General features: G+C 42.2%; 1 protein-coding gene across 1 annotated transcript; it reads right to left on the bottom strand.

The window, feature by feature from the left end:
• Window positions 1-22815: 22815 nt before the first annotated feature.
• Window positions 22816-26561, bottom strand: LOC135991071 (CD59 glycoprotein-like). Its single transcript, XM_065639336.1, has 3 exons — window positions 26214-26561; window positions 25400-25516; window positions 22816-24825 (listed from the first exon to the last, which is right to left on the bottom strand). The coding sequence occupies exons 1-3, from the start codon at window positions 26266-26268 to the stop codon at window positions 24620-24622; spliced, it is 378 nt and encodes a 125-aa protein (XP_065495408.1). The 5' UTR covers window positions 26269-26561; the 3' UTR covers window positions 22816-24619.
• Window positions 26562-26699: the final 138 nt, after the last annotated feature.

A 26699-nucleotide genomic window follows, 5' to 3' on the forward strand; every position in this document is an offset into this window, starting at 1 on the left:
GGCATCCTCAGCTCACCTCATCAGGAGCCATGGGCTGAAATGCTGTGATGAAACCTGACTGTCATGACAAGAGTCCTGAGGGAGGTCAGCAAGAAATGCAATGGAAAGGTGTCATGGCCAAGATAACCCTCGGCTCCATCTTCCTTACCATTTTGAGAGGTGAATTTGCACATGTTGTACGGAGCGGAAAAAACCTCATGGATACATGAAAAAATATTAATAATTGAATACAGTGAGCATTTCATAAGATGCCAGTGAACACACACAGTCTCAGAAGGAATAACTGGATGTTTTGAATAACGCACGCTTCAGAAACCTCCAGAGTCAAAAAATTATTTATGAAGTGCATGTAAGGATAGCAGTAGTCTATCCACTAAGCTAAAAATATCTTTCTTTCTGTCCTCTAGTTTTAGCGTCATTTACAGAGTACCTTATATCCCAAGATGTATCACTAAAGCTATTTTATACATGCAACACAGAAGTAAAAGCTTTGGAGTTCTAAGGTTGTTCCTGACACCCTTCTGGCCCAAATCTCACCAGGACTTCAAGGCACTTTGTAAGGATGCAATAAAAAAAACGCAGTAACCTGAGTTTCAGGGAATAACGTCTAACATTTTCTATTTCTGTTTTGCAAAAGGTTCTTCCATCCGGGCACATGGTGAGGCGCTGGGCAGAGCTCAACCTCCTGCAAACCCTCCAGCCGCAAGCGAGCCAGGGGCTGGGAGACGTTGGGTTCAACAGCTGCCCATCCCGCTCGGTGCCACCCCAGCTCACGGTGTTACTAAGACAGTGGTATTTCCTGCTCTGAAACTGTACATTCCTATCGGTTCCTCTGAAAAAAATAACTTCGGTGCAAGCAAATAGCAGCCGCCAAAGGGAGATTCCACCGCGGAGCCGTTCCACCTGGCTGGCGGCAGCTCTGGAAGTCCCCGAGCGCTCGGTACCATTGAAGCAATTTCTCACCAGGTTTTCCCTACAGATCCCCACCCAGCCGTGCTTCCAGCAAAATGGAATGGGGACAGCCCTGGCCAGGGCTATTTTTGCCCTGTGCACATTTTTTGGGGGGCTGCAGGAGGCTTTAGGGGTACAAGTTCCCTGTAAGGGACCTTCCCAGTAGTGCAGGTAGCAGGCTTACCAACAAAAAACCCTTCAATATACAGGGGCTGAGGATCCTCTTCCTCTCCCATCACCTCCCCAGCACTTATAAGAAGTGATGGTGTAGCCTTGTTAAACAAAAAAAACCATCAACGCCCCACCTTTCAGGGCATTTTAAGAATCCTTTCCAGTGTACCTCATCCTCCATGTTTGCTTAAAGAGCTGTTTAAATAGTTTGTGTTTGCTTAAGCAACTAGATTTATATCCTGCATCAGTAAATAAACCTGTAGCTGTATGCTTTCCTACAGTTACTTCTACCCTGATTATTGCAAAATAGAACGAGTAGGAAAAAATTACATGTATACAAAGAAACCTGGTGTCTTTAATGAAAAAGGTCAAAAATTTTAGATCTGGTTTGATGTATGCAAAGAGACACACAGCCAGTCGTGGCTGCTTAGCTCCAGGATTTAGTTTTAGAAGCATCTCTCTAAGCAAAAGGATGCTCAAGATGATAAAATACGAATCCAGAAGGTCTGTGGGCTAGATTTTGCTGTGCTTTGGCTGGAGTTGCTGGATTGATGAGCTCTGTCTCCTCTGGCTTAGACGTTACATAGCAGAGCTCGTAATTTTTCATCTGTTCTGGAATGTAATTTTGCAATAAATACCGATTCTAACTATTGATGCAGAGGAATTTTTTAAAAAAAATAAACCTTTACATTGTCCACCTGTGTTCACAGCAGGTAAGAGTTTGGCAGGCAGGTGCCCCCCTGCCCAGGAGAAGGTACCGAGAGGGGCTGGGCTGAACACAGACCTGGCACCGACACTTTGAGTCTTTCCATTTGAAAACAGGAGTCAGTAAGGTTTAAATCACAAACACACAATAAAACGCACTTGAAGCGAGTCCATGTAAACGAAGGGATTGAAAAACAGCTATGTATCTCTGTCCTATTTCCCTTTCCAGGAAGGAACATCTCTTGGGTAATCTAAAAACAAAACAAAGTAGCAGAAAACTTTACTTAGCCTCAAGCTAATTTCCTATGCGGACTAAATTTAGCTGTTTAGATCTAGTTTGGTGTATGTACCTCCCAACGCACTCCCTACAAACAGGGATGTTTGCCATTTGCCTACAGCAACTGTTGTAGCACTCTGGTTAAAACTGATTTAATTTCGCATCTTAGCATTAATTTTTAACATGAAATTTCACTTTATGTTCAGAGACGGCAGTGGTAGGAGTCTGGATGGCTGAATTTTGCTCTCTGGAAAAGCCCGGACGCCCACGGAGGGAAGAGTTGCTGGGAAGTGACTTCCAGTGACTTCTGCCTCTCAAAGAGCAGGCGAGGGAGACAGCAAGAGGATAAAAACACTATCATAAAAGCTTCTCCACGCTTATTTTGAAACAGACAGTCATTAATTCAAGGAAGATCAAGTCAGGGACCAGCCCAAAACACTTAGATTATTTTTCCATGAGTCAAGAGTTACACTCAAAACAAAAATTATCCTACAAATACCAAGGCCACGCTGGTGCACGGAGCGTTTCCCAGCACAGGTCACTGCTGCCAGCCTCCTGCTACAGAAAAAAATGATCTGACAAATGGTTTGGAAAGTTTTAAAAACTGTATTGGTTCCCTCTGTCTCTGCCTTTCTTAAGCATTTAATTATAAGGCCAGAAATTATTTTTACTGCCTTCAGCTTAAGGTGTATAGGTTCTGGAAGTAGCATGGAGGAGTAACAAGTACACTTAGAAACTCTCTAAAATTGAGAGCAAGTAGTTCTGCTGGATGTCAGGATTTGGGGAAGCTGGAGGCCACAGCAAAGTGCTGCTTCTCGTACCTAACTGAGAATCGCACCGTTTTTGTGGTGCGAGTCTTTCCAGGGTAAGGAGATATCAGGTTCCCAATCTATCACCGAAACAATGACTAAGTAGTATCTGCTGCTCACCTCAGTCCAGTGGTGTTGGAGGAAGAAGAGGAAGGGAAGAAAATAAACTATATTTAAGAAAGTGATTTTTTTAAAAAAAATCACACCGATTTGAACACGTTAAAAAATCACGCCTTTATTAATGTATTTCTTGGAGTCAATGTTAGAACAAACCCTGTGAGGTGGAGACTTCCATTCCGTGCAAGCAAAATTATCACAAGGGAATGACAAATGCATTGACAGACTGGCTAGAAAAAGTAATTTCAGTCTACGCTCGTGCACCACGTCCCCCTGTACTACATGTAATGCCAGGGATTTTGCCTTCTGTAGTAATTAACACTCTTTCCTAATTCCATAGTTGATTCACTTGGACTTTTTTTTTGTTGGTGTGAGAATGCAGGGCCTGATTTACAAACCCATGTAAGCTCTGCTAGATGAATGAGATGCGAGCCAGGGCTGAGGATGATTTAAGACTCTTTCCAGCAGTAGCTTCTCTTTCTGTCTCTGACATTAACAAATAAACACGATTACAGGCAGGGCAAGAAGCAGCAGCTGAATGCTAGTAGGACACGAAGTGGTAAATAATTAAAGAATTATCTGTAGGAAGGAAAAAAGTAAAAAATGGTTTCATTGTAAAAATTGTACTTTTCATCTGGTGACACCCAGATCTGGCAGAGATCTGTGAAAACTGATTCGGGACTGTTTTTTGGAGTTAAGTGCAGGTGTCGTCAAAGACTTCAAAAAAAGCTATGAATTATACATAGCTAAATTTTTGTTGAGTGATTATTAATAGAAAACACACGATTCAAGATAAAGAGGTCCCTCAGGTGACAGAACGCGGTAGAGATCGCAGTAACGCTGAAGTTATCAATCCACAGGGCTTAGACGGCGCTCAGCAAAAAAATAAATGTATACTCCCTGCTATTTCCCCAAATAGTTGTGTGTGGAGTAAATCAACATCTGCAGAAGGCAAGAGAAAAAAGTCTCTGTTTCTGATGCAATTTCCCGTATGTTTTCAATCAGATTTTTCCATATACTGCCTTTTGCTGCTGCGTTTTGAAATGATCTAAATGTTCGGATTGCAAATAAAAGATATATAAATATGGGTCGGCTGGACACTGCCACTGCCGCAGCTTCGGAAGGAAATGAAAGATCAGTCATTAATGAAAGATTCGTGGGTGCTGGAAACACAGGTACTATTTTGCAAAGGGATAATTACAAATTAGAAATGAGCTGTAACTCCATTGTATCTCCTCCCCCACGTTGTTAAAGGTCACGGTTGGCTGAGCCCTATCGTAGCTCAGCTCAGAAAGTGGTAAAGGAACTCAGAAGTTGTTTTTCCCACAAAACAAAAAAAAAAAAAGAAAGAAAGAAAGAAAAGGAAAGAAGAACAATTGCGTACCACTTCCATTTTCTGAAGAGGAAATGGTGATTTGTCTCGGCCGCGTGATTGCCTGGGAATTCAGCCTTTGGACACAAAGGAGTTAAACAACAAGTTCATCTTAAGTCTGGAAGAAAACATGTTGTTTGAATCGCTCCTTTCCAGGGTAAATAAGCATTAATGCTTCACAACACCTTTTCTCTTTGAGGTGCACTGTGTCTCTGGCTTGGCTGGTTTTTATTGAATCCCACCTCAGGTCGGACACAAATTAAGGGCCACACCTGAAAGATGCAGCCGCGCTGGAAAATCTCGGCCTCAGAAAAACAAGAAATGCACTGAAAGGCTCTGACATTCAGCCTGCTGAGCAGACGTGAATTCCGAGGCACAAATTAATTGCATTATATGGGCTAGCTCATCCAGTAAGTTGCGGTGGAAACCCAGACGAGTATCCAGCAAATGGATTTTTCACTATGACCTTTTAAAATATTGCAACAGCAAAAGTCTCGCTGGAAAAGCCCCAGATCCTCTTTCTCTTCTGTTCTGAACCAGCACCGCCAAGCCACGCTGCTAAATTTCACTGCAGGTCTCACATCTAAACACAAATCCGTTCTGTCTCCTCAGCGTGAAATTCTATGTGACAGCTGTGCTTTTGAGGAGTCTTTCCCGTATTTACTCTTTTCAACCCAGAACATGCACTCTTGTGCCTCGGGCAGTGGGAAATGATACACGTCCCTCTGGACAGCATCACAACCAGACATAGGGGAAGTTGTACACAAATATACACATTAAAGCATGAAAATGAGTTAAGAATACCCCAAAAGGGCACTTTTTGAGCCTTAGAGCAGCGTCACATAAATCAGCCCCATGAACAGCAGTACTTTTCCCTTTTCGTATGTGACACCTGCCTGTTTCCCTGCAGAGGATGAACCTGTTCCCGGCATAAATCAGGCTTTTTTAGGAAAAAAGGCTGGGTTGCCTGTAACACCTGGTGCCTTAATCAATTCCCCACATAGTCACCAAATATTTAGGGTTTATTTTCTGGAGACCTCTGATTCAGAGCTGTCAATAACCTGTTGCAACTGGGGTCTGATAACATTGCATATCAAATAGACAAAGTGCTACATACCTCTAAATCCTCTGAAAGAGCCCCAAGTCCAAGGCAGCAGCTGAGCAGAGAGGTTGGACGCTTCTGATGTTCATTCACCTCTGTCCTCCTTCCCCCAGGGGGTAGTTCAGGGGAGGTGAATCTTCACACTGCAAATTGGTATGAAAGTACATTATTAATAAACATCTGCGATGTTCACTGGGCAAGATTGAGATGAGAATCATCATAAACCTGATGGTGCCATTGTCATGATTTCAAACAAGTGTTTAAATAGCATATTGCAAGATGCAGTAGGGAACAAGAAGACGACAGAACACGCAGACACATCATTCCTGAACGTTTTTCCACTTTGCAACAGGGATGTGATGACAAAAATGGTTCCTCATTTATTTATTATAAGGTTTTATTATAACGCTTATGCCAAAGGCCCCTGGATTATGATGGCATAGGAAGTTTTAATCATGCCACTTCATTGTTTTTGTGGACCTGACTTTGCCAGTCTAGTTGCATTATTTGTAATGTGCATCCTGCACTTACAGAGCATTTTCTTGTAGCCAACTGTTGGCTTTACAAAGAAAACTGTGTGAAAAGTCTGTATTTTTCACTGCATTAACAATGAACAAAGCCTCAGCTCACAGTAGCAACGTATATACCGCTCTACGCAGCGTTCGTGTTCTGAAAAGGAAGAGGAACGGGGCCGGGCTCCTTCAGAAATGAGCCAGAAATGCCATTGAGATCTCGTTTCCTGTGCAGGACCTTGCGAGAGCTTCAGTCGCTGCCGTCCTACGTCGGGTTTTGAGTAGCGTCATGCCTTGTAAGATCTGCTACATCTTCCCGAAATCACTCATTCAAGATGAAAAAGACTAAAAACGAGCCAGCTTATAATTTAAAGAACGCTTTGAATGGGGAGCAGAGATCTCATCTCTAGACCTGATGAGGAGAGGGAGAGAACCCTCAGGACAGTAATTCAGGGGTCATCCCTGATGTGTCCAATGATGGTCAACAGGCCCCTGGCCACCAGCAGCACAGCATATGCCCAGCTGGACATCGGGTCCTTCTGAAGGAATTGTTTGAAGTAGTCGCAGCCAAGCAGCAATGGGAAGATGTTAGATGCTGTTTGTGTGCTGGTCGTACGTGCTGCCGTTCAGACTCAATAATCACACTCCAAGAACGCTGGGGTGGCTTAAAATGTTGTTATTTGTAAATTACAGCTTAGGGGCTCTGCTTGTTTCACTCTAGTTTTGTGCAATTCGAGATATTTTAGGGTGGTACATGCTGATTTAAGTGCATCCAGGGTGTGGGGCTTTTAAAGTCACTCTTCCTCATGACTAAAAATCATGGGACTTATGAAAAAATCGCAAGCTGGCAACACTGTGCATATATTGGGTGGGTTTTATAGGATAAGAGGTTGCTGATAGCTTTTACTTTCCTCCGTCCACTTGCACAGACCATAAAAAGGCAAGCTCATTGCTGTGAAATCTTATCACTACATGGTTGCAAGAATATTAGTCAAATCAGAAATGCCAGCTGCACTGCAAAAACCCATCTGGGAGAATAAAACAGATAATGTTCACTTCAACCAAGAGAAATCGTTCTGAATAATATTTTAGTTTATATATTTTTCTTAAACGTATTGTGGCCTTTTCTGGGAAACTAATTTCCTCAGCTCCTCTTCCCCCTCCTCCCCTCCCACCTGAAGCGATGGCCACCACAAAAGAGACTTCTTGATCCCAGATGTGTTCCATTTCCCGCAGTAAAAATTAAAATCATTGCCTTTTTCATAAACATCTGCCAAGGATGGAGATGCACTACTTAAGAACTTTCTGCAGCCGCTTTAGTTTGAAATGAATAAATCAGTAGGATTTGACGAGTTAGCCAGCATTTTCTAATTTGTTTCTACTGGCAAAAGTGCTGCAGTGAGTTACATCCAAACAAATTTGGTGGCAGCATCTGCCTTATAATGACCTAAATGTCTAAATTTAATTTTAGAAAGTGACTCGCAAAGGGTTCAAGCAAGGCTTTCAGAGCTTGGTTTGGATTTTATTTTCTCTCCTTTCAGCGAAGAGCTGATTCATGGCATCTACGTAGTCGTTGTCAATTTACAGATCCACGGTGGGGCCCTGAGCAGCCGGGACCCACACGCAGTCGTGTGTGGGGCAAGACCCCCACGTGTTCAGAGAAGCTCATCAGTGCTGTTTGTGATGGAGATGGAGGAGGGTCAAGCCCTCAAAGCCACAAATGGTTTGACATACTGAGATGCAAGCCTCTAGGTCGAGAGAATATTTCAATATCGTGTCAAAGAAAAATGGGCAAACCTTGGTGTTTAGCAAACCTTCAGCAGTTGCACGGTTCAAGAAATCCTGTCTCTGGCCAGTCTGCGACCACCTCTGATCCCAGGACCGACCTTTCTAGGGATGTTGCAAATATCCCTGCTATCGACAGCAGTGGTTGGGTTTCACCTTCTTGGCTTCCAGAAGGATTTTGGTGGCTTGGGCTGGGCTGCTTTCGGGGTCTCCTTTGGAATGGAGCTCAGGCAAACAGCATGGCTGTGAGTGTCTGGCAACTGGAAAGTAATAATTCACCTGGAGTCAATACTAAAATACCCTTAAAAATCCTGCTAACGAGGAGGCCTCCACATGTTCTTCCAATTCTCAACATTTTTTGCTGGGGCTCTTCCAACTCTCCATGGTGGACGTGGCTTTTGGGGCTCCGCCTCTGGCTGTTGCATCAGATTTTGGTTGCCAGGTTTTAGTCTGATTTGCTCTTTTATCATCTGGAATTCTGTTTTATTTCAAATGTGGATTTCTAAGCTTAGATGGGTTTTAGTGCCTAGGACTTCTCTCTTTATCTATACCTGTATGATTTTTGTATCCGGGCTATATAGGTGTTTAAAAAGTGCCTTATCGTGTTGTATCATACATACATGAAAGAATATAAGGCATAAACAATACCATGTTTCCAAGACATGAGAAAATATACTCTTGAAGGGTATTTTAAATAACCAAGATATCATTCTAGAATAAAATTAATCACATTATTAAAACTGGCAAAATGTAAAATCAATGTGAAAAGATAAAGGATTATTACTACATACAATATAAAGAAACCATTAAAGAACATGGTTAGTGTCTGGAGTCATATGTGGCTTTGGCCTTGTGTTTTGGGGATTTTATTGTATGATTTTCTTTTCTTTTAAAGCTAGTGGTAAAAACACATCTCAGGTCAAAATAGTAAATAATGAATCACCCACAAATTCAGCTCATTTCCTATCTCTCACTGAAAAAATGTTGATTCCAGGCATGAGAGCAGAACTTTGAGCCAAACAGTAATTTCTTTATGGTGTGCATGACTCATAGGAAAGAATGCCTCATGGGGATAGCAGGAGAAAAAAACTGAATAAAAAAACCTCCATAAGTAAATGTGCTTTAAAGAAACAGGCCGTCAAGCAAAGGGCAAGAGGTCAGAGACAGCCCTCAGCTGGTTTTGTGTTGATCCTGTGGTCTTCACAGTGTTGTGCTTTGCTCTTTCCTTATTCACAAACGCGAATCAAAGCAGTTCACCCTGCTCCATAAGTTGCTTTGTGATTTCTTGATGAGCCTCTAATTATTACAAATATCATTACCCTCTCTGGAAAGCGTCTCCTCCCTCAGGTGGACTTATTCAGCTGAGTAGATCGATACTCGTCAAGCATATTTCATGAACACTTGCTGTGAAATGAATCAGAATTTCAACTCAGCTTTCAGCAGCAATATCTCATCTGATTTCCATTTCATTTTGTTTTTCCAGAGTGCTAATGGATGATTAATTTCAACAAGCATTGCTATGTACATCTACATAATTGTTTATGAGTAATTAAAACATCTTGTCTCCTATTCCAAAGGTGACATCACGTGGCCAGGAATAAAAAACTAGACAATGATGCAACATTAAAATGTCAGGTAGCTTATTCCTATGGGGTAACTACGTGCTTCTTTGATGTCACACGTTTAAAGCTGTGCTCAGAACTAATTCATTTCAGTCTGTGAAAACGTAGAAAATTATTTGTATTATCTCAGTACAGATCACTACTCTCTCCCACGCATCTTAGGAGCTTTCAAAAAAAAAAAAAAAAAAGAGATTCAGGTTCCAGCAAGATATATTTTGGGGCCTTGGGGTGATTTCCTGTTCAGCACCTTTCCTACATAGGGATGCTACAGCAAATTAACTACACATTTATATACTATGATTGCTTTAATAATTAAAACAGATTTCTCTGGTTCTCCACGAACACTTAAAAGACGAAATAAAAATGTGCACGTTGGAACAGTTTCTTAAATAAGAGTTAATTCCTGATAACGCAGGAAAACACAATACAACATTAAAATTTGTATTTCAAAAAAAGCTTGAATTGGAACTGATTTAATTTCTTTCCACTCAAATTCACTTCCTTACCTGCTAAAATATGGTAGAACAGTTTCACAAGCTGGAATTATCTGGACATCTGGATTTACCCCAGGAATGTCCACCAGAAAGTCATTTTCAGTAAGTGAAATTTGTGGAGTGTAAGTAACCTACAGGAAGAAAAGATTTGCTAATAGAAGATTGGCATGAATTATTTATTCCATATTAGCAAGACAGGGAGGGATCAGCCATTTCCAATGATGATACATCTGGAAGCATTTGGAGGGGAGTCATAGATGGAACTCCTACAAATATTTGGGACATTTTAAGACTGTATATCCAGGGTGACTTTTGCCCTGGAAGATGTAATATGGACGAAGTATCTCTTGCCACTTGTCTCATAGTAGATTACCCCAGCAGGTCCAGGGCTAAACCATCTCAAATTGACATGCTGATGGACACAAGTCTCCCCATCAGCTTCTCACAGACCACAGCTGAGAGCCAAGGGCTTCCCTGGTTTTAGATTGTCTCGTTCTTACTTGGCTTTGGGGGTGAAAACACCTTCTAGAAGACACAGAAAGAACAAGGAGAACATACCTTTCATTTCAGAAAGCACTTCAGCAGTGTCGCTCGTGCCATCCCCTTGGCACCTGTGGCAGCACTGGCAACCCACTGACCACCCTCCTACATTAGAGCTTGTAGGGGGGTAAAATACTTGAGTCCCAAATCCAAAAGCCTATTTCATCAAATGCCCATGTCAAAACGATAAATACAGGAGATTTCTGCTGTACCTCAGCAAATAGTAGAGCCATACCAGCACTCCTCATTTATTATACTCCCCTTCAACACAAGCAAACATTTCTGATTTATATAGTGGCTGCCTGATTAACAAGGAGAAGGGTGGCAGGTGATTTACTCATTAGAAGGCAAGGCAAAACAGCTGGAGTGAGAACTACACCATGACTTGCCTCGGGCGTGAGGGTTTCAGGTCGGGTGGGGAGCACTGACAGCCTGGGGGAAGAGCACAGGCGATGGGTGCTGCGTTGTGGCATCACAGGGCTACAGAGAACTGCAGAACTGAGGTTCCGAGACAAGCTCAAGCTGCAGGAGATGCAATGCTGGGAACCCTCCAGTCCATATCCAGCATTAATTTGAGAAGCAGGAACCAAGGAACTCGTCCGAGCAAGTAGATTTTCTGAGGGAGCAGTGTCGAGGTAGAAAAAAGACGGAAATTATCCCTGGAAAACCATAAAGCATCAAGCCTCGCCAGAGAAAACCTACGTGTCGAGGAGACCGCTCGAAAGGTGAGTGTGTGTGTGGAGGAATCCCGTGGCCAAGGCTGCTTATGGTGACAGCCGGTGTAAAGGAAAAAGTGCCGATTTTCCAGTGGAAAAGGCGACGTCAGGATGAGTTACATCAGAAGTCGGAAAAGCAAACTCTGTAGTGGAGAAGCCGAACAGGAACAGCCATGTATTTTTGTTTTTGCTTAACGCTTGACATTAAAATTGGAAAATTTGGTTTGGGAAAGAGAAGCCAATTAGCGTAACTGGTAACTTAACACATCAAAAGTCTGAAAGAAATGGGAACCTCTGTGAAGGAAGGATCGGGTGGTGCACAGCAAGTCATAGATAGCGATACTGATGTCGGGCCCTTCTCACTTAAACATCTATATTGTCTTTTCGTGCAATTACAGTAACCCACACTTGAATAAATGCAGGCCCTGGTAAATGACAAATGTGAAAGAGTAAAGGAGAAAACTTTGCTTTAGCATTAGTCTTCACTCGGTTATCAGCGAGGATGCCGTATTACATTTTTGATAAAGTTTTACAGCCTACTCTTTCATTTCAAGTTAAGTAATATTAATGAGAATTTTGCATGGATGAGGGGCTGGCTCTTGTCTGCCAAAGCATTGGCTGTGTTTATCTGTCAAGACTATTCTCATTTCACTGAATTTCAGATCTTCATCGGATATTAAAACCAGGAACCTGGAGGGAAAAAGCCCTTCATCACATTCATCCTAAGTCAGTGTTTGTGATGAGTAGGATGTGGCACACTCTAATCATCGCTGTCTTTCATTAAATTCAAGTTTCTTTCTTATTAGAACAGAATTAACCAGATGGGATTTTGTTAGCGAGAAACTACACTTAATACCAAAAAATTGCACTGCATTTGAAGGTGGAAGAGATTAGAAAGAAAAGCTGCAGAGGCTACACTGTCAATATTTTGAACATTCTTACAGATCTTCAGAAAGTTTCATTTCAAAAGGGCAGCAACAACGAATCTTCCAGCAAATTTGCTTTCATGTTTTCATGCCCATCGTCATTTCTTTGCTGTTTGTTTGTTTTAAAATGCTCCACTCCACTGGTGGCCATGGTATGCTATGTTACAACACAGTGTTTCCAGACGTGGAAGAATGTTTATAAATCTGTGGGGAAAGATTTAGCTATCTTTTAAAAATAGGCTATTTATGTATTCGGGTATAAAAGACTGATGTTCAGTTCAGAGCCTCGTCCCATCAGCCTTCTCTCTGCTCTGGGTCACTCTGGTCATGTTTACAGAATAGACCTGGATCTAGTTTGTTTATGGTTGCCCCTGAAGCTGAAAGACGTGACCATGAACTTCAGAGTCTTCATAACAAGTAAATTCTTAATTATGCCAATATCACATAGAATAATTGCAGGAGTTTGAAATAGATGTGGATAAAATAGCTAAACAGAAAGAGGTTTTTGGTTTGGTTTGGCTTTTTTTTTTTTTTTAAGATATTACAACCAGTGCAGTGTCAGAGTTCTCACTCTGAGCACAATCCATGACACCTGTCTTACATACTGATGTGGTTTTTTGGCTGTTCTACAGTGTATTTGCCTGATTCCACTTTACCACATGGGCATAAAGAAGTCATTCTGCGTAAGTGAAAAACTAGAGCTTAACTGGTCCAGACACCAGTCTGGGGTCTCTGCAGAAAGCAGAAATTCCAAAGAGGAGCAGGACAAAGCTCACCAGCCGGTACTTAGGGCTCCGGGAAAGGCTGGTGCACATTTCCAGAACTTCCCCAGCATTACCCAACTCCATCCCCAGGGAGATCCGTCCATTCTGTCGTGGGGCAGGGAGCTGAGGTGGGAATAAATGTCTACCAGATCTAGCGTTTGCATACAGGGAGATCTGGCAAGAGATACGTAATAAAAACAAACTGGCAGACACCTGGTTGGGGAAAAAGGTCTTATTCTGATTTAACTTCTGCAAGAGGTCACCCAAAGACAGAAAGAGAGTGGTCAATTTGTGATGTAGCACGTTATTATCGTCGTCCTGAAAAAGCGTGGGCACCTACAACCATGTTTTAGGATTTTGGGGTAGAAATGCAACTCGGGTGGGGAACCAGCTCCTGTGTTCAGCCCAGGTTTATATTGGAGACTCAGCCCCGTCCTTCACATTTGTAACAGCACGGAGCACATGGCAGCTTGGCTGTGCCTGCTGAGATTTGTGTTCAGCAGATGCTTTTGCAGGAAGCAGGAGAAATGGCCAGTGCATGGTGTATTTAGCAGGCAGCATTACTTTTGAGGACAGTAAAATAATGTCACACCTAAAGGAGGGGAACCTCCGAGCCAGCCTGACCGGGGGATGGAGCACCGAGGGCACTAAATTTTGGAGCCGTTTCCTTAGTCGGGTCTGGCAGAGGAGCTGAGGAGCAAGGTTCACTTTCAATCACCTGTCGGGATCTGCTGTTTTTGCCGGTTAAACAACAAGCAGAGAGCCCAGGCCACCGGGAGGAGGTTGATTTGTGAACCCCGGGTCCCATCTGCCGGTGGGCGCGGGCAGCGCTGCCGGGCTCCGAGCATCCGTCATCCATCCATCCATCCATCCCTCCCTCCATCCCTCCCCCCCACAGAAGCAGGAGTTTAATGGATGGAATGTTATTTTCAAGTCGATTTCATCACATTGTTCATGCTCATAAAATTCAAACTCCGCAGAAAAGAAGTGCAGCGCCTGAAAAGGTCTCGCCTCAGACAGACATAAACTGACGGGTGAATTATTCATCATTTTAAATCTGAGTAAATGCTGTTGTTAACAGATTTCAAGCCTGATTTTTATCAAGTAACGCAACACAGAAACACCTACAGTGATGTTTTATGCAAGTCAACGCATGCAAAAGGATTTCACCACGATGTCCAACAGCAATTCAAAGGTGCCTGAGCCGGTCCCCAGTTTTTTCACCTTGAGACTTGCCACCCCAAGGAGCGTTCCCCAACCTCAGCCACCTCTCTGTCTCACCTGGGCAGCAGCTACAGATGTGGCTGAGCAAATGTCAGGCTTCGTGATGGGCTGACACCTGTGATACAGTGGAAAAAAAAATATTTAAAGCATTATATAAAAAGGAATGTTTTTATTTTTTAATTGGAAGGCAAGAGATGCGAGCTAAAAAGGTAATTTTAATAGTTAAAGAGGCTGAGGACTCCGGTTGCTAACAGCTGTTTGCCAATAAAACATTCTCTGGCGTTTTCCTTGGGGAAACCTCAAAAGATCTGCTCGCTTGAGCGGTCTCCAGAGTGGGTGTTCGGTTTCCTACGATTGTGAGCGGGGCCTGGGAAGGCTGGTGCCTGCGTGGGAGCGGCAGCCCGGGCCAGGCACGGGCAGCAGCTCAGGAGCGGTGGACAAGGGGCCAAGCCCCGTTGCCAGTTGGAAAAGAGAAGGAATTCCTGAGAAAAAAAACAAGTTTTCAGAAGGAATTTGAAGATGATTTGGGGTGACAGGAGAATGAATAAGTGATGGCTCCGTTGTTTTAGTACACAGAGGAAAAATATTTATTTAATTTAATTTTCATCAGGATTAAAAGGTAACGCATACACTAAAGTTTCTCACCCTGTTGGGCGCTATCGGTGGTTATCTACATTTGTACATATATCCCTTGCCATTTATATATGTTCTCCAGAAGGATTAATTTCTTTTTACTTGACTTGAGCATAAAAGCTCCTCTAATACTGTTTGGAGAACATTAGGCAGCTGTGAAGTGATTTAATGAAGCAAAAAAGAAGTGATTGCTGATGATCCTAATCAGTCAGTTCTCTATTGCTGTTTCATATCTTGCTCCATCAAAGGAACAAATCGTGCATGTGTAAATTAAGTGCGACTTACAGACACTTAAATATTAACAGAACGGGGCTGCAGATGAAATTTTGGTGGCTTTAATATTTGATTTTCAAAATTCCTGTCAATCACTGTCATTGCTGTCACTATGTTGGATGTGCAAAAATGAGATTTCCAAACTAAACGCCTGAAGAAATCAAATAAGGCAAATACAGATATATGAAAGAAAGATACTAATAATTTCTGTCTGTAAAATAACTTTATCTGGTTGCTGCTTGTCAGGAGGTTTTTGTATTCTGACAAATCAAGAAAAATACTAAAATTTTAAATATTTATGCTTTATCTACTAGTTTAAATACCAAATTAAGAGGACTTCTTTCATACCTGTGATTAATGTTTTTTTCATGTGCTGCAGCAAGGTAATAGAGACAATCATTTTTTGCCATTCTCTCACTTTGGAGATTCTCTGGGTAAAGCTTTCCTGATGAAAGACAGCAAAATAAACCCCTGAAAGGGAAAGTCAAGTAAAATCTGGGTTATAGGTCAAAATACCATTTTATCATCAAGGTCTGTACTGTGAGTAAAGAGCGGTACGGAGATGGTAGCGCAATTCAGGTACCAGCAGCCTGATGTGCACCTTGGGGACAGCAACACCTGAACAGCATCATGAGTGTGATGGTGACCAAATTTGCAGCCTCCTGGCTGCGTTTCAACTGCAAGAACCATGTTAACTCAAATATTGAATACTGTCCATACTCACCTGGAGCACGGTTGTGTTGAAGAGTCCTCCCAGGATGAAGGATGCCCGTGGATGTGTGATAGACGCCTTCTTCCTCGCCAGTAGTGCCATAAACCAGCCTAAATCTTCTTCAGTCCAGCAAGAAATTTTGCAGACAGTCTAATGAGATGCTATGCAAAAAAGGGTTCATTCTCAAATTAATTCAGGTATTACGATACGCTGGAAGCTTTGTCTGAATCTGATCACTGGGTTCAGAGTGCACAGGAGCATTTCCACTGATACCTTCACACTAGACATCACGTCATCCCTTTCCTTACAGTGAGATAGTTACTGAAGATTGAAAATGTGTGACAATATGAAGTTTTTCCTTCTGCTGCCTATTTTTTTTTAATTCGAAATTTTTTTCAATTCAAAAGGCTTTCAGAAAAAAGACGGCTGCATCCCTGCTATTCAGGATATGAGCTGCTGAGAGGAACGCATGCTGTGTCAGGGATTACTTCTCCTGGGATATATTATAGTTTTGTAGACCACTTTCATTCCTGGGCTAGCTTTGCCAGCGTAACAGAGCGATACTATATCATCGCATATATAAAATTACACGCTTCAGCTATCTTGAGAGAGCAGCTTGGCTGCAGAATTGGAGCTATTGCTGGGGAACCTGTCCAGCAAAAAGCGTTTCACGGATGCTGAGCAGCGAATGAATGGCCAGCACAGCTCCTGCTGCCTGGCAGCCCCATCCCCGTGATGGGTAAGTGAAAACTGGTGATTGCTGCCATAAACGTCCTGCTGTGGTGGGGTTTTTTGTGTGTGTGCTGTTCCCTTGCCATCAATGAGATCATTCGATTTTCCATGGGTTAACACGTTGCTTTGCGCACACTGCTATTTTTAAAAGCAATTAAAAAGCTGAGCGATAGCGCTCAGCGCGCTCCCGCGAGTCTCTGCTGATCAAGGTGGTTACCTCCAGCTAACGGCCGCGTTTTTGATTCCACTGAGGAATGCAATTCTAGTTCAAGTCAGCGTATTTGAACTACATTATATCATAAAAAAAAAAATAGTACAAAGCAAATAGCTCTTCTGAGAACTGCCTGGATTCAGCAGAGCCAGCGTGGCTGGAAGTTGCTTTCATTCCGTCCTGTCTTGAAGCCCCGATGAGGATCTGGCAGAGCTGCAGCTCCTGTGCCGTCCCCCTCCTTCCCAGCCCTGTTTTCCCTGGGGTTTTATTGCAGCCCAGTGGTGAGTATTAGCAAATCAAATATGCAACTAGAGGTGTTTTAACGTCCCCTGTAGGTGTGAGAAGCGCTGCTGCCAGGCTCCCATTTCACTCCAAGATACGGTGGACAACAGCGGGTCTTTGACTCGACTTGCAGCCAATATTCCAGGATAAGAGACATCACCACCTGCCACAGCCAACCCTGCACCAAAACTGCCTTCCCAGACCACCAAGAGTGGTGTTAGACAAAACACATGGCAATGGCTTCGTTTAGACATTTGTGTTGGTAGTGCAAATAAAATAGCGTAAGAAAGCCTACAGAGGTATGGCTTTTATGGGTCATTCATCTCCCTCATAAAATGAGCCCCTGATTTGGCACTGCGGCCTCTTTAGGCTTTCCATGAAGAACTAGCAGAGTTGAATCTGATTTAAAATGCATCCAAATTCCCAGCAGGAAAGCAGGACAAAGCTGACATCCAGACGACCAGCTCTGAGGGAGGACCTGGAGCTGAGACAGGGCTGAGACACCTGAGGGTTGGTGTCTGTCTGCAGGCACCTCGCTTTGCCCAGGGCAAACTTCCAACCGCAGCAACATCCCTAAACCTTGTCCTGATTTCAGCCATCGGCTCCGATCCCATTTCCTCAGCCTGACTGGGGCTCGTGGCCACCTTGACCTCAGTTTCCCAGTTATGAAAATAACGTGAAGGAAAATGCTGCTGTAGTTGCTGGGCAAATCGAGAGGAAAATTGCTTAAGGAAAAAAAAAAAAAAGAAAAAAAGGAAAAAAGGAGAGAACTATTTTAAAAAACTATGTTAAGCACTGGGGCTGACTATTTCTGAAGACCGAAGCAGCCTGCAGACCATCTGTTTCCTGCAGAACTGGTCTCGGAGACTGGGCATAGAAAGATCCTCAAGCACACCAGGACTTAACAATCAGCTCCAAGACGGGCACGGTTGTTTTATTTGCTGGCTCAGGACACCCCATCCATGGTAATCCTCTCTTCATCCTCCTGATGAGGGCAAGCTGAAAGAGAGGTCACCAGGATTTGCCCCAAATAGCTTGAGTTCGCAGTGTCAGCTGGAGCCAAAGTTTGGATAAGTATAAAAAGCTTTGGATAAGCCATGATAAAGTAAAGGTCGGCTGAGATCACTAGACTGCCTGGTCATTTCTGAGCAAAGTATTATTTTCAGTTTCCACAAGGCACCCTGATTTTTGAGCGAGAAGAAGAAGGTTTTCTCAGGGACTGCTTCTCTCTAATGTTATTAATAACAGGAGCTGTCAAATCTAAGTTTTCTCTCTCTTTTTTTTTTTTTTTCCTCCTACCTGTCATCATCCTCAGAAGAGTCACATCGAGGCCAGCTCTGAACGCCTTGTTGACTTGCACAGTTCCTAAAATATCACAGCTGAAGCCACAAGGAAATTGCCGGCAGTTGGTGAAACCAGCTCGGCTGCAAAACGGCCCTCATTCCAAGAGCAATGCACCCGAAACACACAGATTTTTTTTCACGCACGCATCCACCTCGGGGTTGGGGTTTTGACCCTGCAGCTGTGCTGCGATTCAGAAGGAAGATCTACTAACGCTATAAGAACCGAGAGAGCGGGGCTGTGTTGGGAAGATGCTTTAGCAGAAATTATTTACCTTGTCCTAAACCTTGTGGCGATCTAACCGAACCAACCCAGGATCACAGAACGTTACGGATTGGAAGGGACCTCGAAAGATGATCTAGTCCAATCCCCCAGTCAAACCATTTCATTTTCATGTGCTGCACAAGCATCACCAAACGCAAAGCAGCCTGGTAGACTTCTCCTCTCCACGAGCTCCTCCTACCCTTGATTACAGGAAGGCCAATAAACCCGCTGCCAATGCCCCACGGACACGGTCCCGCTCAGATTAATTCCCCACTAACATTTTTCCTGGCTTGGTTCACTGCCCCACTCATGGATTTGCTTCATGCTGGTAACTGATTTGCTCTTTCCAGAGTCATATTCATTGAAACTGAATACTTAACAAAACCAGACGTGTTTATCCAATATGAGGAGTCATAGCTGGCTGGGAGAATGTGGAAACTGAAGCGATGGAGACTGCCAGATATTCGTAAGCACAATTAATAGTACAGTGCAAGAGAAATGTCCAAAAAGACGGTTCCCAAAAGTAAAGCTTAGCCCTTAGAAGGACTAAAGGAGGGGAGAGATGAAGACAGGGGTTGTCACTGCTCCTACCTGCCCAGGTACAGCTGGCGGTGGCAGCTTTCGCAGATGCAGGGAAACACAGAGGGGACACACAAGAATGAACCGAGGCTGTTTGATACTGCAAAGGTGCTTATTTCTCTTCTAGGACAGTGGATTGCTTTAAAAATCGGTCTTTAGTCCCAGCTCGGCTCAAAGCTCACAACCAGCTGTGATTTAAACGGATCCATCCTGCTTTAAACGGAGCTTCTGGGTTTCTGGCTCACTTTGCTGATGGGGCAGGGGTTTTTCTCCAGAGCTGGGTTGTATTAGCCATTAAGTCTTCATACACTCATACATACACTCATACACTTCACACACTCAGCATAAAATAAAATAGAGCAAACCCTATCATGCTGATAAAGACTGAAATTAATAATCATCATAAAGTTGGGAGACATAATTTAGAGATTATTATGCTATTAGAAATTTAATTCCATTGACACATATATACGAGAACTTGAAATTGATAAATATGCACTTTTGGATATATTTTTTTTTCCTTTGATCGAAGTCCTCCAAAAGCTGCAAAAGGGGACAAGAGCAAGTTGCTAAAGGGACACAAAGAACACCCTCAAGATCACAAAAGCTCTGTGAAGTTTGGGAGAGCAGAGGAGCAAAAACATGCATGAAAAATTCATCTTTGAGCAAAATCAGGCTCTGACCTGGCCGAAGAGATGTCAACCAGCCCGGCCGAGCTCCAGTTCTGCAGACACTGACCTTTTTGCACTGAAAATCAGAAACTGAGGGTGGCCAGCATTGCTTAAAATAAGGTGACAGATGCCTCAAATAAAGGTGATAGGAATCAGTGACTGTTTTTTAACACCAGCCTTAATTTTTTGGCCAGGTCTCTGCCAGTGTTCAAATCCCTTCCCCTCCTGTTTAAAGCAAAAAATAGAAAATGTTTTGGTGAGGATAAAGGGCAGGAAATCTTTATAAAAGGGAAATGACTTCAAGTGAGAAATTTCCCTTCACCTTTTAAACATTATCTCATACTTACACGTCTTCCAAGCTAGCAGCTAAAAGGGTGTTTTTTGAAAGAAATATTGGCTGTGGGGCTAAATCAGGTTGCTAGAACAGGTGTAAGCAATTTTAGTAATAGTGAACTTCACAGATTGCTGGTGCTAAGTGCAGAGCAGGGAGGGCTGGCTGCCTATAAATTGCCCAGCATCTCCTCCCACTCTCATTCTCCTCCTTTGGTTTTGTTCCAGAGAAGTGCATTACGTGTCTCCCTTGGAAACATGTCCCTATGGCAACATATAGGACTGTCTCGATGCAGACATGCCAGTACTTTGACAGCCTCTTCTTTTTGTGACACTTCTTACAGTGACATCCTGAGACTGTCAGAAAGATGATGCGAGATCGCCTGTATCCAAGATACCATTTGGATGATTTTTCTACAGAGAACTTGTTTTTGCAGTCTTTCACTCTTTTTGCTCATGAACTCACAGTCTGCACATCACAATGGCAATTTGATCTGAAACGAGTTGCAAAATCAATGAATTTACCTTTATCAGCAAAAATCCGTAACCTCAAATGAGATGTTTTTGACAAGACTTACTTTCCTTAAAGCCACAGTGCCAAGTATCGCACGCTGCTCGTGTGGTTCTTTCTGAACTGCTTCCCACATTGGCTCTTCCCCTGTTCTGTTCAGATGCTAAAGAAGTCACTTGCACCTACCCCACCAACATGATGAATTTCTAGCCATACTCTTTACACACACTGTTATTTGGATTAACGCTCTTATAATTTTTTCCCCACTCGTCTGGTTGTAAATATACTACATCTGAGCACGTAATAAATTTACCAATTAAAAATACCCCATGCGCTGCTGGCTTTGGGTGATAAGAGTGAGTTATGTGTATGCAGGGTGATAAACTTGAGCTCCATGGATTGCAGTCAGGAGTTCTGATTTTAAAAGCATAAAACTCCTCCCCAGGGGCAGCCACAGCCAACAGCTGTGGGCTACATCCTAAAGATCTATAGGGTCCAGAAAGGTTGAGGTCCTTTGGAGTGAAGCTCACAATGAAACCTGTCACAGTGGGGCTTTCATAAACACAAAGACATCATAGCACAAGGTACATGGGTCTTCTTTGTTTTAAGCCCAACTGAAGAGAGCCGCACAACTAACATTTCACAAGAAAGTTAAAAAAAAAGGTTTAAAAAGGTTAAAAAAGAAACTGTGGTCTGTGACACCAAGATGCACTTCAAATTTCTTTCATTAAATAGCAGAGGTGGTATTGAGGTGAATGTTCTCTGATCTAGATGTTAAAGCTCACAAGTCTCCAAGAGTTGCTTATTCCTCACCAAGAACAAAGACAGCTCGGAACCTTTGCTCTCACTGCAGGAAAATTCAGATGTGGTTAAATATTGACACAAATTAAGTCGTACATTTGCATGTACGCTCTTTGAGAAAGTGTGGGGCACTTTGCTCAGATGTGCCCTCCTGGTAGGTCCCCAAAGACTTGTGTTGCCTTTGAGATGACTGGAAAAATAAGGAAATGCCATCTGCACTGCCAAAAAAAAAAAAGATATAAAGAAATCATGGAAATAATGATTTAGGGTTATCTGTAAGTCCTAGAAGCTATAGTTACAACTGAGAGTTTCTCTCCCTTCTAAATCAGAAATTACAAACCTCTTGCTTTGGAGATCTTTTCTTGAAGGCAAGATGGCAGCATTAAACTCAAACCCAGTAGACCCACTGCATAGACCCACCTAATACAACAGATGAAAAGGAAGTCCTATCATTTTGAGTTGCAGCAGAAGGCATTTCATTATCAGTTTCTGCTTTTTTTGTCCCAACTGTCTGTCAACATTAAGGAAGAAGGAGTACACCACTGCACTGGCAATGATGAGTGGGTTTTGAGACTTCACAACAACCAAGCTGAAGACAACTACTTACTATTTTACATATGACTTGGAATAGCTCTACACAGTCATAGCAATGGAAATATAAAAAAAAAAATTTCTGTATTTTTAATTGATTTTAAAAAAATATTCCTTCTATTTCATTCATTTTTTTCTGTGCTTGTCTTCCTGTTAGTGTTTATGGCAAGAACCATTGTGAAACACCTCTGATATCACCAATTCCATAAATACGGTTTATCACTTCTAGACAAATACACGCATGCACACTTCAGGTTCATAATGAGGCAAGAAAACTGTCGGACCCATAAAAAGCAAAACACAGCCCGTTATGTGCTGGTGGCAGAATCAAAGTGGGACGGTGGGAGGCTCTGGGCTGCCTGAAGAGCCGGGTCCTGGCTGCAGTCAGCAGTGACAGATGGTGTTTGTCAAGAAGATAGAGCCTTACCTTCTTATTTCATCATGGAAATATCACAGGAAGAAAAATATGAATGTCCACTATTTTATCTAACAGATTTAAGAAACATATCCCACAGAAAAATAAAAACCCAGAATTCCTGCTAGAAAACAGAGCGCCAGATACAACTGGAAATCCCAATTAAAAGATGCAGTTTTGTTTATCAAGAGACCTCGTCAGCCATTGCATATATTTTATTTTCTCGTTAAGGAAATGCACTGAGCATATAGAGATTACGTTCAATACAGATTCATCATTACAGAACAATCAGAAAATAAAGATACAATCGATACACATTTCCTGTAGCAGAACAGATTGAAGGAACTGATTCAAGCTGAGAATGAAATGAAAAATACTTAAACCAACTTAAGGGATTTTGACATAGCTGAGTCTAAATTAACTTTGTCAGCTCTGTTGCATTGTTGCAACCTTCATATTTAACAGCTTTATCAGAGCTGTGCTTGGAGAACCGCCTTGTCTAAGAGCCGATTTGAACGAAACCCAGAAGAATAGTCCCAGTCTGTAGCCACAATCTACAGGAGATGATGCAGGATCCAGACAGAGGAAAGAATACGATAAAACAAGGAGAAGGTTTGGTCCACGTGACAGGCAACAGCTACAAGGCAGGTTAGGGTTAGACTCTACTTGAGGTTTCAGTGATTGTTCCACTTGGAGAAGCTCTCTAGAGTTTGCAATCTTAATAAATTTTTTTGTGAATGTGCAGAGTTCTATGACACACTGCCTGGAACTGATTTGTCAAAGAATTATACTGAAAAAAGTCACAATACAAATCTAGTGGAATAACTACTTTGCCACATATTTTATGAGTTCCATAAACTTGATGACCAAATCTTTTTCCAAATGGGCAACTAGACTAGAACTTGAAAGACCACCTCTACTTCAATGGCACCAGGTGGACTTTAAGCCAGTCCTATGCATGTTGTGTGCTGGAGATTAGACCAGATCATCATAGTTGGACATTAACATTTATAAATATCACTCATCTGCCTCTCTGTCTGAGTTTTGAATCAAAGGAGGATCCACCCTGCTCTCCACTATCATAGACCCAGGACCCTGCTTAGAGCCATCACATCGTGCGTTATGTCACTTCTCCCGTCCTGCCTACTTTCAACATAACCACTTCAAAGGACCATCTGCCTACGACATTCTGGATCATTTACTTGTTGAGACTGCGATGAATTGGATTATTAAAGATGTTGATTTAGTTCCTCACATCTCTAAAGATCTCCAATTAATTTCATTCACTTTGCAAAACGGAAAGGATTTATAAACCACCACAGATCAACTCAATATACTCATACTCTCAAAGAATAAAGTTTAGGACAGTGAAGAATTACTCACATAGTTGAAACTGCAAGAAGAATTTGGATAAACAAAAATGTTATTACTCAAGTTATAATTTGCCTCCAAGACAGGGATTAACCACTTGTTCTCAAAACCAGCAGGAGAGATAGAACGAGCTGATCTTTGGAGGGAGCTTATCAGGTCAAAACAACTCCAAGCTCTTTATTATTTTTTTTTTTTTTTTTCTTCCAATGTTGTGGTAAGATTCTCAAAGGAGCAGAAAAGAGAAAATTGGAACTTTTTTTTTTTCCAGCAAACATACATACTGTAACATACCTCCATACATTTTCCTCTCAATGACCTCTTACCAGTTTGTATTAATACTAAATCATTTTTATTTCAATTTTTCTGGCTTTGTCCAGTTAACAAATGTTCTCTGAAAGACTAATTTGCTTGCTAGAATTTTCGGTCACTTTATGCTTGAAAACTTTAGCTTGCTTTTGAATGGCTGCCAACAGTAAGCAGCATTTGGAAGGTACTGGTCCTTTACCCTACTACAGGGCTACTTGCAGCTAAGACTTCTCTTTATATATACTGTGTAAATTGTAGGAAAAATGTTACATACCCGCACAATCAGTCCCTTATGATATAGAACAAGAGGGCAGCGTTTCTGACATATAGGTCAAGACACATTTAGCAGAGGGAACAATTTTTATCTGAACATCTGTCAGGTCTGCCTACTGCTTTTTGCCTACCCAGAAATATGGTACATGGAGTAATGCGATTAGGAAATATAATCATCCCTTTCTAGAGAGGCAGATTTGTTGTTTCAGGATACTATTTTTTTTTTTTTTTCTCTTTCATGTCACCTTCAACAGCGGGTGCCACAGCAAGGTGAAGAGGAGGAGAGGGATGTAGCTGGTGGAGATGGTGACTCTGGACCCCGGGCTTTTCGCGTTGCAGTTGTTGGAGTAGCAGCAGTGAACGCTCACTCCGGGCGCTCGGGATCCATCCCTCCTTGCCCGCTCGCAGAAGGACCTGAACGAGCAGGACTTCATCACCCCACCTGGAACAGAGCCACACTGAGCCCACGGACCTGCCCACGCGCCTGCCCCGTCCCCTCGGCACCCACCAGCCCCGAGCAACATCATCAGGTTTGGCCGCTCCTTACGAGTACCTAAATACAATTGCATCAGATTACAGCACACTAACGAGCTCCTCCTTAAGTTAAATAGTTGTAATTTATCTTACAAGCAACTGATGCACCTTAAGTATCCCTGAATGTGTGCAAGTGCAGTGCCTCAGTAGCTTTCCCTTCCTAATTTCCAGGTAAGGCATTTAGTTTAAAACTGACAGATTTCACTAAGAAGTAGGGAATACTTAAAATGCTTTTTTACAGCTTTCGCATAGCTTAGATACAGCCCATCATGGCGTACTGACAATCAAGCTCACTGGGATTTTGTATCAGGTTGCTGCTAAACCAACAAAATTAGGGATTGAGATTTATTAATAGAGTTTATTCTGAGAGGAAACATCTACCTTTGGTTTTCCCCTTATCTTACACTCTTCTCTTTCCAACATTGCTTATATATTTGGATTATTAAAGAATTAATGAGTCTGGACTGTTTGTGACCACTTACTTGCTTGTCCTCTAAAGACCGCACATGCATCTGAATGGCCTGGACATTGCTGGGTTCCTTGTCTGTTACAGTCGTCATCGCTAGAACCTACACAGGTGTAACACTGCAGCGCTTCGCCTGCCATTAAAGAAAAAAAGACCACTTATAACAGCAGTGTTTAGGGTTTACGAAAAATATTTTAAAATACCAGCTACCTCTAATTTTGTTTGAAGCACGTGCAAAATTGCAAAAAGGTTTAAAAAATAACTAAAGATTCTGCAAATCCTATCAATTTTTCTTTTTTTTTCAGACGTGGTCCAGATACTGATTTTAAAGATAAAAATCCCAGCCATATATTATTTAGTTGTTAGAATTTGCACTTAAAGTGCAGAACAGCTGATGTTCTGTAATTGCATCCACACCTTCACGCAACATTTTCAGAGCAGATTTGCCTGTAACGATTTGGAGGATCATTTTTTTTTTTCCCCTCCGTAATGATCTTTGGTACACATACCATGAAGAACTACATTGTAAACACATAAAATCTTATTGTAATCCATATTTCATTTTCTCCTAAAGTATCCATTCAGCTGGAAGGCATAACAGTATATCCATAAGGATATTTACATTTAAACTTGTTAGCTTTTATACACTTTTCTATTTACATTACACAGCAGAGGTGAAATTCTGTGCTGATAACCACATACGCAAAATATTCAGAAACCAAACAAACAGAGAAGCCAGAATAGCAAAGAAGATATTTCCCACTTCAGCAGTGCCTGAAGTGGGAAATGAAAAATAAACTAAAAAACGAAAGAAAAGGGAGTTGACTTACTTTTGAGTACAAAAAGGGAGCTGACAAGAACCAGGCTGAAGACTGTCCACATCATGGAGATACAGGAGATGCACCATTAGCCACAGAAAGCAGTTTGTTTGCTATTAAACCTTAATGCTTATCTGACATTCCTAATCCTCTGCAGAGGATAACTTAGAGGCTAAAGAGGTGTGCGAGAATGCTACTTATCTAGCTTATTCTGGCTGTACTCCTAATCGCACGTACTTCATCTCCAAAAACCCTGCAGGAAAATTCTTCCAGTGGCGAGAAGAAGAAAATGTATTATTCAACTTTCAGTGATGCTTAAAACCCACCATCCCATGTCACAGCCTCCAGCTCACAGCAACAGTCTCATTCCCTTTGCTTCTGTGATTTGCTGGACCAGGGTCAGAGTATTAAACATTTTGGAGGATTAATCCTGTGCTTGTGACATGAATGGTTCAAATCGAGCATATATATATATATATATATTCATAGACAGAGCAA

Source organism: Caloenas nicobarica, chromosome 7 (genome assembly GCF_036013445.1).
Source record: "Caloenas nicobarica isolate bCalNic1 chromosome 7, bCalNic1.hap1, whole genome shotgun sequence".
Taxonomy (NCBI): domain Eukaryota; kingdom Metazoa; phylum Chordata; class Aves; order Columbiformes; family Columbidae; genus Caloenas; species Caloenas nicobarica.

What these genes read in the sequence shown, in the direction of transcription:
- LOC135991071 (XM_065639336.1), bottom strand. Translation starts at nt 26,268, where the DNA reads ATGATGTGGACAGTCTTCAGCCTGGTTCTTGTCAGCTCCCTTTTTGTA. An exon ending in CTCCCTTTTTGTACTCAAAA is followed by an intron (nt 25,517 to 26,213) that starts GTAAGTCAACTC and finishes CTTTAATGGCAG; the next exon opens with GCGAAGCGCTGCAGTGTTAC. An exon ending in GGTCTTTAGAGGACAAGCAA is followed by an intron (nt 24,826 to 25,399) that starts GTAAGTGGTCAC and finishes GCTCTGTTCCAG; the next exon opens with GTGGGGTGATGAAGTCCTGC.